The 15,728-nt window shown below is 42.6% G+C and overlaps 1 protein-coding gene across 3 annotated transcripts in view; it reads left to right on the top strand.

Annotated features, from left to right (window-relative positions):
* Positions 1 to 15,728, top strand: part of LOC124602802 (prolyl endopeptidase) — a 99,116-nt gene that overhangs the window by 21,751 nt on the left and 61,637 nt on the right. For all 3 annotated transcript variants that reach the window (XM_047136348.1, XM_047136346.1, XM_047136345.1), the window contains exon 3: positions 10,281 to 10,504. In XM_047136348.1, the coding sequence (XP_046992304.1) occupies positions 10,281 to 10,504 (224 nt within the window). The remainder of the gene's footprint in view (positions 1 to 10,280; positions 10,505 to 15,728) is intronic.

Genomic DNA, 15,728 nt, shown 5'->3' with positions numbered 1-15,728 from the left:
CACCTGAATGTAAACAAATGTAATGTATTATGCATACATGGACAAAGTAATCCACTAATGTTCAGTTACACTGTTGGATACAGATCACTGGAAGCATGAGGTACTGTGAGCTCCCCAAGAGTAATCCTCAGGAACAATCTAATGTGGAATGGTTGCATCAAATTGCATGAATAGCAGATACCAAGCTTAGATTCATTGTGGGAATGTAACCGAAATATAATTAATCCACAAAAGAAGTGGTTTACAAAAGACTTGATCAGATTCAATCTGAGTGTTGCTAATCAGACTTCGATTCTTGTTTTATTGGATTAAAAGGAGAGTGAGAGCAAATCCACAAAGAATGGCTCATTTTGTCTTGGGATGACTTTGTTGGTCTGAAAGCATTACGATGTTCAGCAGCTTCAACAGCAGACACTAGAGGAGAGATGTTTCACATCACAGAGAGGCTTACTGTTGAAATTCCAAGAGGATATGTTCCAGGAAGAGCATGCAGTTTTACTTCCTTCCACAAACTTCTTACAAAATAACCATAATCACAAAATCAGGGAAATTGAAGCATGTATGAAGGTTCGCTAACAATCATTGTTTCCACAAAGCATTTGCAGGTGGAACAGAGAAGAGGGGAAAGATAGTGATGCCAGAAGTACCCTCTACCACTTAGTATAAGGTGGATCACGGAGCACAGAAGCACACTGCAATCGAGATGTCTCCCCACACCTCTGTGTTAAAACAGGATATCGACATTGGAATACTCATATAAAATGGTGTATCCAGCAGATCCGTAAGTCACTATTGTGCTTTACAGAGATCTGTGTCTGCGTGTGTCTGCGTGTCCTTTCTTCCCCCTAAGGTAAGTCTTTCCGCTCCCGGGGTTGGAATGACTCCTTACCCTCTCCCTTAAAACCCACATCCTTTCGTCTTTCCCTCTCCTTCCCTCTTTCCTGACGAAGCAACTGTTGGTTGCAAAAGCTTGAATTTTGTGTGATGTTTGTGTTTGTTTGTGTGTCTATCGACCTGCCAGCGCTTTCGTTTGGTAAGTCACATCATCTTTATAATATATATATAAAAACAAAGATGATGTGACTTACCAAATGAAAGTGCTGGCAGGTCGACAGACGCACAAACATACACACAAAATTCAAGCTTTCGCAACAAACTGTTGCCTCATCAGGAAAGAGGGAAGGAGAGGGAAAGACGAAAGGATGTGGGTTTTAAGGGAGAGGGTAAGGAGTCATTCCAATCCCGGGAGCGGAAAGACTTACCTTAGGGGGGAAAAAAGGACGGGTATACACTAGCGCGCGCACACACACACACACATCCATCCACACATATACAGACACAAGCAGACATATTTAAAGACAAAGAGTTTGGGCAGAGATGTCAGTCGAGGCAGAAGTGCAGAGGCAAAGATGTTGTTGAATGACAGGTGAGGTATGAGTGGCGGCAACTTGAAATTAGCGGAGATTGAGGCCTGGTGGATGACGGGAAGAGAGGATATATTGAAGAGCAAGTTCCCATCTCTGGAGTTCGGATAGGTTGGTGTTAGTGGGAAGTATCCAGATAACCCGGACGGTGTAACACTGTGCCAAGATGTGCTGGCCGTGCACCAAGGCATGTTTAGCCACAGGGTGATCCTCATTACCAACAAACACTGTCTGCCTGTGTCCATTCATGCGAATGGACAGTTTGTTGCTGGTCATTCCCACATAGAACACGTCACAGTGTAGGCAGGTCAGTTGGTAGATCACGTGGGTGCTTTCACACGTGGCTCTGCCTTTAATCGTGCACACCTTCCGGGTTACAGGACTGGAGTAGGTGGTGGTGGGAGGGTGCATGGGACAGGTTTTACACCGGGGGCAGTTACAAGGGTAGGAGCCAGAGGATAGGGAAGGTGGTTTGGGGATTTCATAGGGATGAACTAAGAGGTTACGAAGGTTAGGTGGACGGCGGAAAGACACTCTTGGTGGAGTGGGGAGGATTTCATGAAGGATGGATCTCATTTCTGGGCAGGATTTGAGGAAGTCGTATCCCTGCTGGAGAGCCACATTCAGAGTCTGGTCCAGTCCCGGAAAGTATCCTGTCACAAGTGGGGCACTTTTGTGGTTCTTCTGTGGGGATTCTGGGTTTGAGGGGATGAGGAAGTGGCTCTGGTTATTTGCTTCTGTACCAGGTCGGAAGGGTAGTTGCGGGATGCGAAAGCTATTGTCAGGTTGTTGGTGTAATGCTTCAGGCATTGCAGCTGGAGCAGATTCGTTTGCCACGAAGACCTAGGCTGTAGGGAAGGGACTGTTTGATGTGGAATGGGTGGTAGCTGTCATAATGGAGGTACTGTTGCTTGTTGGTGGGTTTGATGTGGACGGACGTGTGAAGCTGGCCATTGGACAGGTGGAGGTCAACATCAAGGAAAGTGGCATGGGATTTGGAGTAGGACCAGGTGAATCTGATGGAACCTGCCTGCAACCCTTCTTTCCATCAGTCCCTATACCAGTTCCAAACTGAACAATCCATTGCCCTCACCCACCTAATCCTTCACCTACACATCAACTCAGCCAATGAACACACCTGTGAACTCCTATCCTTAATAAAAGTCCTCAATCTTTCCTCTCCCACATCCACACCAGCTATTCAGAGCATCCTCCTACAGGCCAACCGCAAATTAGAGCAGCATGCCACCCTTCACCTCAAAAAACTATCCAATCTCCTGGTTTCCCACCTCCGGAAAGGCAACTCACTCACCCTTCACAACCTTTCCAGCAAACCTCAAACACCTCTTATTGCACACAAACCCAGTCTCTCCCATCTACTCAGTCTCCCACTTCCAGCTCCACTCCCTCCAAAACCTCAAAATTCCAAGCAACACAATCTGGCACCACAACACCCTAATTCAGTAGTTAACCTTTCCTCCAAACCTCTCTCCCAATCTGAAACCTCTGTCTCATCCAAAGGCCTCACCTTCAGCCCCACTCCCAGATTCAACCAAACAGCCCTCGTCAAAGATTTACTGTCCTAAACTCGGACTCTCTGCTGGAAGTATCACTTTGCCATGAAGAAAAATGATCCTAATCCTACCCCTAATGATCCAACTCCCCAAGACACTGTCCAAATTGAACCCTGCCTGGAACAGTTCCGTCCTCCGTCACAGCGGGACCCACCTCCTCTTCCTCAAAATCACCCTCTCCAAACCTTCCAGGAATTTCTGACTTCCAGCCTTGCCTCTCAATCCTCCTTAAAAAACCTTAATCCTACTCCCAACATCACCACTGCTGAAGCCCAGGCTATCCGTGATCTGAAGGCTGACCGGTCCATCATCATTCTTCCGGCGGACAAGGGTTCCACGACCATGGTACTTGATCGTCGGGAGTATGTGGCTGAGGGACTGCGTCAGCTTTCAGACAACACCACATACAAAGTTTGCCAAGGTAATCCTATTCCTGATGTCCAGGCAGAGCTTCAGGGAATCCTCAGAACCTTAGGCCCCCTACAAAACCTTTCACCTGACTCCATCAACCTCCTGACCCCACCGACACCCCGCACCCCTACCGTCTACCTTCTTCCTAAAATTCACAAACCCAATCATCCTGGCCGTCCCATTGTAGCTGGTTACCAAGCCCCCACAGAACGTATCTCTGCCTATGTAGAGCAACACCTTCAACCCATTACGTGCAGTCTCCCATCCTTCATCAAAGACACCAACCACTTTCTCGAACGCCTGGAACCCTTACCCAATCCGTTACCCCCAGAAACCATCCTTGTAACCATTGATGCCACTTCCTTATACACAAATATCCCGCACGTCCAGGGCCTCGCTGCGATGGAGCACTTCCTTTCACGCCGATCACCTGCCACCCTACCTAAAACCTCTTTCCTCATGACCTTAGCCAGCTTCATCCTGACCCACAACTTCTTCACTTTTGAAGGCCAGACATACCAACAATTAAAGGGAACAGCCATGGGTACCAGGATGGCCCCTTCATACGCCAACCTATTCATGGGTCGCTTAGAGGAAGCCTTCTTGGTTACCCAGGCCTGCCAACCCAAAGTTTGGTACAGATTTATTGATGACGTCTTCATGATCTGGACTCACAGTGAAGAACTCCAGAATTTCCTCTCCAACCTCAACTCCTTTGGTTCCATCAGATTCACCTGGTCCTACTCCAAATCCCATGCCACTTTCCTTGATGTTGACCTCCACCTGTCCAATGGCCAGCTTCACACGTCCGTCCACATCAAACCCACCAACAAGCAACAGTACCTCCATTACGACAGCTGCCACCCATTCTACATCAAACGGTCCCTTCCCTACAGCCTAGGTCTTCGTGGCAAACGAATCTGCTCCAGTCCGGAATCCCTGAAGCATTACACCAACAACCTGACAACAGCTTTCGCATCCCGCAACTACCCTCCCGACCTGGTACAGAAGCAAATAACCAGAGCCACTTCCTCATCCTCTCAAACCCAGAACCTCCCACAGAAGAACCACAAAAGTGCACCACTTGTGACAGGATACTTTCCGGGACTGGATCAGATTCTGAATGTGGCTCTCCAGCAGGGATACGACTTCCTCAAATCCTGCCCAGAAATGAGATCCATCCTTCATGAAATCCTCCCCACTCCACCAAGAGTGTCTTTCCGCCGTCCACCTAACCTTCGTAACCTCTTAGTTCATCCCTATGAAATCCCCAAACCACCTTCCCTACCCTCTGGCTCCTACCCTTGTAACCGCCCCCGGTGTAAAACCTGTCCCATGCACCGTCCCACCACCACCTACTCCAGTCCTGTAACCCGGAAGGTGTATACGATCAAAGGCAGAGCCACATGTGAAAGCACCCACGTGATCTACCAACTGACCTGCCTACACTGTGACGCATTCTATGTGGGAATGACCAGCAACAAACTGTCCATTCGCATGAATGGACACAGGCAGACAGTGTTTGTTGGTAATGAGAATCACCCTGTGGCTAAACATGCCTTGGTGCACGGCCAGCACATCTTGGCACAGTGTTACACCGTCCGGGTTATCTGGATACTTCCCACTAACACCAACCTATCCGAACTCCAGAGATGGGAACTTGCTCTTCAATATATCCTCTCTTCCCGTCATCCACCAGGCCTCAATCACCGCTAATTTCAAGTTGCCGCCACTCATACCTCACCTGTCATTCAACAACATCTTTGCCTCTGCACTTCTGCCTCGACTGACATCTCTGCCCAAACTCTTTGTCTTTAAATATGTCTGCTTGTGTCTGTATATGTGTGGATGGATGGCCAACTGGTATATGATGTGACTTACCGAACGAAAGTGCTGGTAGGTCGATAGACACACAAACAGACACACTAAATTCAAGCTTGCACTGTTTTTGCTGGTCTTGATGCATTTTTGTGATTCACTTTTGGTGTGATATTGCATATCATGACTACTTTGCAGTGGTCAGTCTGTTCTTTGATACTAATTTTGTTCTTTTCTTTATTCAGTATGGAATGGCAACAAGTTATGTAATTGATCTCCCTTAAGTGAGGTGAACAAGTGCTTTTAAGTCTTATAGTAAAATGGGTTTCCTTCTGGCAGATTGCTGCATTTTCAACCTCAGCAGCAGTGGCACTGAAGAGAAAGTAAATAATTGCTAACATTTTGACAACTTTATCCCTAACTTGGTGCCATGTCAACTGATTTTTCAATAGTAAACACAATTATAGACATAAAATACTTTACAAATTAATAGTGATTTGACAATGGAAATGTTATGAACAATATATTGACACAGCAAATGAAATTTAGTATACCTCCATACAGACTTGACCTAAGTAAGCAGAGTACTCAGTTTAAACCCACCGAGGGGAAATCACCATTGATGAACTATTTTATCTTTATGAAGCAATTCACTGTTGATAGGGGCTTAAACCTGTGTGTGAGGTGGAGTAGAAAATACAAGCTGATGTGCACTTAAACTTTGTAATTAAAAAAACGTTATATAAATAAATTTCTCACCAAATAAGTGTAGTTTCATCATACAAATCAAACATGTCTGTATCTTGGCAATAAATAAGATTCTGAAAAGGTGTTAGTCATTAGAATTATAAGTTATACACTCTGCAATGGAGTGTGCATTGTTTTGAAACTCCCTGGTAGATTGAAAATGCATGCTGGACTGGGATCCAAATATGGAATCATGCTTTCTGTGGACAATGGACTTACCTAGATAGCCAGGTAGGCTCATAAACTATCCTCGTAGCTTCACATCTACCCCTAGCCATCTGCCAGTATATCCCTCTCACAGTTTGAAAAGCATAGGGACATGGAAGAGGCATGGTACATTCCTCTTCATATTAACATAATGTTCTGCTGCTTTTGCTGCTACACAATACATTTTACACAACTTCAGTTAGAAACACATGTCTTCAGGTGAAATTCTAAAGAAATCCTGTAACTTTGTGTATTATTTTTATGTAAGCAGGTAGGGAGCAGGGATGAAGAGGCATATTCTACACGAGTCATCATTTTTGACTAGTGACATAGGAAACATGTGACAAAAGATGTAAACAAAATGGCTGCAACATGATTTAAGCAGTTTTTTCTCCCCCCCATGAACTACACATCAATGTATAACCACAACCAGATCTCATTCATTAGCTTCGCCAGCTCAACACAAAACTATCACCTTCTAATCTACTCTAGAACTTGGGCTAAGCTACAGATCAATCTGTCACCACAACAAGGTTTTTTGCTTTCATGTTTGTGGGCTTTGCCAACTAGTAACAAAACCATAATTATACACACCAGTGTGTGATGTCACAGCAGCCATTAACATTACATTACTGGTCAAAGCTGACGACTCGTATCAAATATTCCTCTTGGCCAGGGTACAGAAATGATTAGAATTAAAAAGAATAACTAACATGAATCAAACTGTAATTGCATTATAGGCATATTATTATTTTTTTAACCAGATGTGATAGTGTGTGTATTTTCTGGCCTACTTGTAAAAAAATAAAAAAAATGACTGTAATGTATCTGTGCTGTATTTCTGTACATCTTTGTACGAGCTAGTCAGTGCTCATAAAAAGTACTTTGTTCCTTGTTCCATTTAAGAAAGAAAACAGTAATCACTTCCATATTTTGATACATCAGTATTAATCATAAAGCAAAAATCCCATACATTTGCATACTATCTTGTAACAAAAACCTTGTTTTAATATCTTGAACAGTTTCTGAAATATTAAGCATGGTATAACTTGCTATGCTATAGTCTGAGCATCAGAACAACTTTAAGGATGCACAGCATTTCACCAAGTATACAATCCATTTGCTCAGTATTTCATTGCTGGATTGAAAAGTATAGTAGCTTGTGGCAGCATAATTCACAGCAAATTTTCTAAAATATTTGCAATGACTTACTTTATTTCAAAGAGGCCAAATGGCAATCAGGTTTCTGCAATTTTTATAATTTTTAAGTTATGGTACGTGAAGTTCAGAACTTGCACATTAATCAACAAAAGCAGTTCAACACAATTCTCAAAAATTCTCGAGAAAGTTAACTTAAAAATTTTCTGATCATCATTCTTTCTCTAAAGCAGGACAATTCCCTTCAGTGGACTATGTAGCTCTGTGGTAAAACGCTCACTTGTCACGTGTGCGATCAAGGTTTGATTCCCGGCTAGTGTGCATATTTTTAAACAAAGGTGTTTGTACAATTATTTCCATGAGATGTAAAATAGGCGAAAAAAGTGTTTTATTAATGGTATTTATTAATAATCTTTTATTCAAGATTGGCAATTACAGTTGTTTTCAAATATAATTTCTTAATTTTGTGTACAATATGTAATTAGAAATAAGATGAAGTGCATATCTCATAAAAATTAGTTGGCATATGTTTGGTGAATTTTATATTTAAATGATGTAAGCACTCGAACATAAAAGAAGAGAATAATAACCAAAACAAGACTCAAATCAGCGATTACATCCTGAGCACTGCATTCCTTCGCCCTCTCTCCCACTGCTGCCTCCTCCCTCCCTCCCCTCCTCTTGCCTCCGCCACACTTTTATATATTTTATGTTTCACCGAAATGCTCAGGGAGCGTGCAACTTCGTTTCAAACTTTGCATCATATGTACTGAACCCTGCCACCCAATGAGAGAGAAGAGTGTTCTCCCACAGAGCCATATGGCCTGCTGAAAAAATTTTCTTGACTTTAGTGAAATAAACAACCTCAGAAAACTTCAAAACTGATTTTTCCTGAAGAATTTTTGAGAATTGCATGGAACTGGTTAGGGAGACTGACAGTTGAGGTCTGAATGTTACGTAACACAAATACAGGGTGTACATAAAGTCTAGGAACACTTTCAATTATTTATTGCACTAGAACTAAGCATTGTACAGATGTCATACATATTGAATTTTGAAGAGAAGCTCTGAATTTTTTTTTACAAACATTCGATATGCAAACCATGAGTGACCCAGCAGATGTCAATACGGTAATAGAATTCTTGCCATACCCATCCCAGCATGGCATCGTCGCCTGTAGCAGTCACTTCCCGTATTCTCCCGGAGCTCTGCTACATCACATGGTAGAGGTGGTACATACACCAGATCTTTGTGTCCCCATAGGAAAAAGTCATGCCGAGTGAGACCTGATGAACGAGGAGGCCATTTCATTAAACATCTGTCTGTGTTCAGGTACCCACGAACTTCACTATGAAAATGGGGTGGTGCCCCATCCTGCTGAAAGATGAATGGAGAGTCCTATTGCATTTGAGGCATCAGCCATTGCTGCAAGATGTCTAAGTAGGAATATTCAGTGACAGTGCTCTCAGCAAAGAAGAATGACCCGTACAGTTTTTGATGTGACAAAGCACAAAAAACATCTACCTTTTGGGAATCGCACTCAAATTCAGTGCATTCGTGTGGATGCTTTGTACCCCAGATTTAACAGTTATGCCTGTTCACTTTCCCATTAGTGTGAAAAGTGGCTTCGTCGCTAAAAAATTAAGCGATCAACAATGCCATCCCCATCATTCAGTTGTTGCAACTGCGAACAAAACTCAAAACTCCTCTTGTCTTTCTCCTCGTCCAATTTGAATGGTTTCACAGACAGCTTCTGTCGCAGGACTTCCCATGCTGTCATTGGAGCCATTTTGGTTTCATGGGATGCATGATGCACTGATTTCTTTCTACTCCTTATGAATGTCTCTTGTATGCGCTTCACATTCACTTCATTCACACTGGGATGCCCGATTCTCTTTGTCGGGCACAAGCAACCAGTCGTAACGAATTTGTTGTGCCAGTGGTAAATGGCCTTCCTTATTGGTGGCTTCTTACCATACTTTATTGTAAACATCAGTTGAACAGCTGTAGCACACTTGTTTTTGTCGAACTCAACACAGAAAGCTCACTCTGCACTTGAACATGCTGTGTTTGTGACTAGCGCTGACTATCGGAAAATTACCTGACTACGCTGTGGCAATATACGTGAAAAAAAAAAAAAAAAAAACCCGTCAGGGTTTCTCTTCAAAATGCCATATGTGTGATATGTGTACAATGTTTGGTTCTTGTGCAATAAATAATTGAAAATGTTCCCGGGCTTAATATAAACCCTGTGTAAGAAATAACGGTAATCAGATTTCATATGGTTTCCTTGAAAGATAGATAACAAAAAGTTTGCAGTGAGAGTATTTTTTTTTTTTTTTGCACCAAATAGTTTCCATAAAATCACAAGAGGAGAATGAACAGCAGTGATTGATCTTTATTGAGAGACAACGTGCAACTCATGATAGCAGCAGGTCGGTGGTCGTCGTATTATATCTATCCTTTTTGTGATGCACGTAATAGTGAGGTCATTTCAGTGATGCAGCTTGGCGGCAATGGCCATCAGACCACATTCTGCATGCTCAAGCCTTTAGGTGTATAATAGCATTAAAATGTTAGTGCAACTATGACCAATTCATCTCATTTTGCATTCTTGAAACATTATCTGGTCTTTACATCATTATGAAAATATGTTGCATTACCTTTGGGGTAAAAGCTTCTGAAAAAAATACTAAATACATAGTTATAATTCCTATTTCTTAGCATCTTTTAATTGTGTATGCTATTGCTGATGTTCCAGTATGTATCAGAATACTTTCAGGAGAACAGCAGTAAGAAAGAAAGGAAGTTAAAATGTGTTATGAAACATAGTTTGGGATTTTTACTGCAGTGTATACAGTATGCCACTGTCTCATGAAAGAACAAACTGTTGCAAGTTCTTACTACTATATAGTTAATATCTTTAGAATTTGTTTTGTAGATAAGTGATCCTTACCGATGGCTTGAGGACCCAGATTCATCTGAAACAGCTAAATTTGTTGATGAACAAAATGCTGTTACAAGACCCTATCTCGATAGTTGCCCAGTGAGATCAGACATAAACTCAAGACTTACAGAACTATGGAACTATCCAAAGTACTCATGCCCGTATAGACATGGAGAGAGATATTTCTTCTATATGAATACTGGACTACAGAATCAGAGGTAATGAACACTAATTTGGCTTATTATAAATAGTTAGATATATAAATGCATTATAAGGTGTGTGGTTTTATAGGGTACAATAATTATTATTTCTCCAAAAGAATAATAAAGTATAGTCATCACTGATTGTCACTTTGTAATTATTGGTTATGTTTTAAAACTTTTCTTATTTATTTTTAAAACCTTTTGCCCTTATCTCAGTAAATATTGTCAAGGTTACATGGTTCTGCACAGAACAGATCGTAACAGCTTTAGGTGTTGACCAGATTCTCCCTTGTGTCTCAACTCGGTACTCATTGTGGCTGAAGCGGTGGTGAAAAATTATTTTAAATGCAGTGGGGTTCAGAAAGAACTACATCCAGAATATGTTTATAATTGTGTTCTATTAATCACTTCAATTTGATAGTGTACATATATCTTCCTGAAGAATCAAGGACATTTTGAAAGTAACAATAACATTAATAAATTTAACACTAAGAATTCTTCACTGTCCACAGCTTAACCTTACTTACGCACAGAAAGGTACAAATTATGTTGCCATAAATAATACTTATAGAATTCAAAGTGAATTAAGAGGACCCAAAAAATTTTTATGTTCTTGTTAACTCCTTCTGCTCCGTAAATGAATTCGGATTAGATATATATGTGTGTCTGAGTAATGTTTACTAAATTTTATTTTAGATTGATATAAAATTGAAAAACAAAAATTGTCATTTCATATTTCACTGAGAAACTGTATGTTGAAAGTTCCTGGCAGATTGAAACTGTGCTGCACTGAGACTTGGACTTGGGACCTTTACCTTATGCAGGCAAGTGCTCTACCAACTGAGCTACCCAAAGGGGGAGGGGGGGGAAGAATGTATGTAAGAAAATTTTTCTTATTAACAAGCACAGTATTGTTCGTATTGTATGATCTAAATGTTAAAGTTGACCTTCATTAACAAAGTAGTTGATAATTTAGCATGAACCTTATCTGCAGACAAAGTGGGTCTTCTATTGTGGCTATCATTTATACATGAAAGACTCCCTTATAAGGTGTTTGCATTTTAAAGCTATCTCTCAATTAAATATGATTGTGAAGCACTGTAAACTCCTCAATTTGTTTCAGACAATCCACACTGACACCTAATGGTGATACAGTATTTTCCACTTATTATATCCTATAACAAAAGTACCCTCAACATACCAACATGATAAAGTCCACTGATAATGTTTTTTCGTAAGTCAACTGCTTTCTGCCATAGGATCTCATTAAATTTCCCAACAGTCCAAATGCTTAATCATATAAGGAAGTGCCATTTTGTGTTTTTCTTACAAAGAACTTTGATTCGGTGCATCCAAAGATTTTTTAGTGAATTTTGGAAATTTCTGAGTCACTGTTGGTTCCCATAAGTGCCAGTCTCTAACCAGGTAAGACATTAGAGTAACATAGTGCCAACAGTACTAGAGAAAAATGTGTGTTTGAAGTATAAGGAACCTAGATGTTCTGGGTTTTGGATTCTGATACTTCATGATTGAGAACAGTGATACAGTGAGGAAACTTTGCATACTGGCAAAGTCTTGGATATATTTCAGAATACATTTCTTCATCTGATGTTGGCATCATATTGTCTTATTTCATGCAAATAACTCCCCATACTTGATGTATTATACAATACATAGTTAAGTTTTGAATTTCATATGAATAGTGTTGCACTTCCATTGAATATCTAGATGCAAGATGTCCAATGAATAATGTATATTACCATGCACTCTTGACAGGTGCTTAGATACTGGCAGAGTAGAAAGATAATTTCATTTGGGTGATGAAGAAAGGAAATCTGGGTCAGGTTTGTACAAGAGCAGTTACATTCTCTTTAACATACAGCTGTTCCTAATGACTTTCATACCAGCTAAAGAAATACATAGTAATTAGAATGCTGATGTAGGTGAAGCTGAGACAGTAGGAAGTATTAGTCCGAAGGCTAATAATCTGCTGGTGCCATAGAGATGCCAACTACTATGAATCAATCATAATAATTGAGTGTTTCCTCCTACATTCTTTTTTGATAAAGTGCTCAAAAGGATACATGAGAGAGAATCATTCTTTACAATTTGCATTCTCAGTGGTATTTCTTTTATTTCTTTTCACATTTTTTTGTAAAATGTTTGTGTACTTGACCTTTTCTGCCCCCTTGTGAAATTTTAATTACATAAAGTACCTTATACGGTGTATGTCTTCACTCGACGTAAAGTATAACCAGGTATGAAGTGGTATATCTCGTGCAGTTTTTTTTTGTTAGTCATGTGATGGTGAGCTGCTGTGCTGCTGCCTGGTTTGTTGTGACGACAGATTGGAGTCGAGCTCTGTATGTGTATGACATTAGCAAGCATTTATTGTAAACAAATTAACACCGAATCCTCTTCTGGTCTCCCCCCCCCCCCTCCCCCCCTACAGGTCCAGGGGTTAGAATAGGCCCAAGTTATTCCTGCCTGTTGTAAGAGGTGACTAAAAGGAGTGCCTCACTTTTCAGCCCTAATAGTTCAGGTCCCATTCTATGGTTTAACCTGCCACTTTCAAAATTCTTCCCAACTGCAGGCCATATGGGGAAGGACACCTTATGTGGGTGCATGAGTGCCCTTAGATTCGATCTCCTGAATCTCTTGTCATGGCTTCGCATTTCCACCTGCGATTCAACTATTTGGGCGAGGACACTTTCCGGGCTATGTTATCTTCTTCCGTTGTCCCCTGCCTTCTTTTGCCCCCATGACAATATTGAATTTCTCTGCACCCACGGTAGCCAGTCCGTTGTGGTGGGGCCGTCATGTACCCAGTTGGTGGTAGCCCCTGACAACATAGGGATCGCACTGCTGATGCCTAAGCTGTAAGCTCCCCATGCATACCAAGGAGTAGATGCCTGTGTTCCTGGGGCATCAGGACTCCTAGCAATGGCCATCATGCCAGTTGGCCATTGCTGTGGCTGAGTGGCTCCTGTGGAGAGAGCCCCTGATTGGAGTGGGTGGCATCAGGGTGGATGGCCTGTAATGGAGCAGACTGTAATCTCTTGCTGGTGACCATACAGCACTGGCAGTCTCTAAGAAGGGCAAGATAGAATAAAATGCCAACAGGTATGACCCTAAATTGTTTCTCTGCCTCACTACACCATTGGAGGAACATATAGGAGCTACAGAATGGTGAGAGCCATATTCGCCTCAATTTTCGTTGAACACCTTGAGGATAAGTTTGGAGAAGTGACGGTGCTGTCCAAGGTGCGAAACGGTGCAGTCTTGATTTAGACAGCATTCCCAGCCCAGTCTCATGTGTTACTTGCCTGTGACAAGCTGGGTGATATTCCTGTTTCCGCCACTTCCCATAAATGCTTCAACATGGTCCAGGAAATTATTTTCCATCATTACCTCCTCTTGCAGTCTGATGACTAGCTCCACGCCAATTTAGAACAGTGGGGTGTACATTTCACCCAGCGCGTTTACAAGGGACTTATAGACAACAGGGTTGCTACTGATGCCTTTTTCTTGGCCTTTAAGGGTGATTCATTGCCTGAAAAGGTTGAGGTCATGGTTTACCACTGTGACATTAAACCATACGTCCCTCCCCCCTATGTGGTGCTTTAAGTGCTGGAAGTTCGGGCACATGTTTTCCTACTGCACTTCCAGCACCACATATCAAGACTGTGGACGACCGCTGCACCCAGATACTCCATGTGTGCCACCTCCCACTTGCATCAGCTGTGGAGAGCACCACTCCCCCTGCTTGCCAGACTGCCCACTACTCCAAAAGAGCGGAACATTATGGAGTACAAGACCCTGGACAGGTTGACTTACACAGAGGCTAAATTTGAAAGATTACACCCCATTCGGGTTGATGTCGACATACTCTCCCCTGCCGGAGAAGCAACGGCCTTCTCCGGTTCCTCTTGTGTGGAAGGGGTCCCTTGGGACCCTCTCTTCCAAGGTATCCACTAATGTCACAGCAGACACTCGCCAGTGGCTCAAGGAGCCAAAAGCTGCTGGACAGAGCTTCAGTCTTCCTCAGTGCCGGAAGCTGCTTCGGAGAAATCTTCCCAGCAAGCCCCTAAAGGGAAGTGAGAGGGCAAGCAAACTAAGAAGAAATCTGCTAAGAAACGTGACCTTCTGGTGGCCGCAACACTACCACTCCCTATCAATTCTGCATCTGAGGATGCAGTGGAGATCTTAGCATCTGCTGCAGACCTGGATTTCACTGATGACTCATCCACCATAGAAGTGGCTACAAATACTTAGCTGTATACAGCAGGTGACCTTAGACATAACCTGCCTCCTTGTGTGCTTCATGCCTTCCCAGCTTCATGTTAATGTCATCTTCCGGTGGAATTGTGGTGGTTTTTTTCCACCACCTGGCTGAGTTATGGCGGCTGTTAAGCTATACACCTGCTTTCTGCATTGCCCTCAAAGAAACTTGGTTCCCAGCAATGCGGACCCTGCCCTCTGTGGCTATAAGGGATATTACAGGAACTGTAGCAACTATAATAGTGTCAGGTGGAGTTTGCGTCTATGTCCTGAACTCGGTATGTAGTAAACCTGTGCACCTTGAAACCCCTCTTGAAGCTGTGGCTGTCAGGATAAGGGCAGCACAGAAAAAACTGTCTGCAACGTATATCTTCCTCCAGATGGTGCAGTACCCCTGAAGGCTTTGGCTGTACTGATTGATCAACTCTCTTACTTTTGGGAGATTTTAATGCCCATAACCCCTTGTGGCGTGGAACAATTCTTACCGGCCAAGGCAGACATGTCAAAAATTTACTGTCACTGCCTCTTAATTACTGGGGCTGCCACACATTTCTGTGTGCCACATGGCACATATTCAGCCTTTGATCTCTCAGTTTGCAGTCCTGGCCTTCTGCCATCTATGCACTGGAGAGCACATGATGACCTGTGTGGTAGTGACCACTTCCCCATCTTCCTGTCACTGCCCAGCATCAGGCCCATGGACACCTGCACAAATGGGCTTTAAACAAGGCAGACTGGGAAACTTTCACCTCTGCTGTCACCATTGTGTCTCACCCACGTGGTAACATCGATGTGGTGGTTGAGCAGGTAATTCCAACGATCATTTATGTTGCGGAAAACGCGATCCCTTGTTTAGGGTGGTCCCCCACCTTCCCCCCCACCCCTGCATTTCACACTGCTCCACTAGTACTGGTGTTACTGAGTGGTGCCTACAGGGAGCCATCCACAAGGCGCAGTC

The sequence above is a fragment of the Schistocerca americana genome, chromosome 1 (genome assembly GCF_021461395.2).
Source record: "Schistocerca americana isolate TAMUIC-IGC-003095 chromosome 1, iqSchAmer2.1, whole genome shotgun sequence".
Lineage (NCBI taxonomy): Eukaryota > Metazoa > Arthropoda > Insecta > Orthoptera > Acrididae > Schistocerca > Schistocerca americana.
Note: the sequence above shows the minus strand (reverse complement) of the source record. Positions and strands in the feature narration are given on the sequence as shown.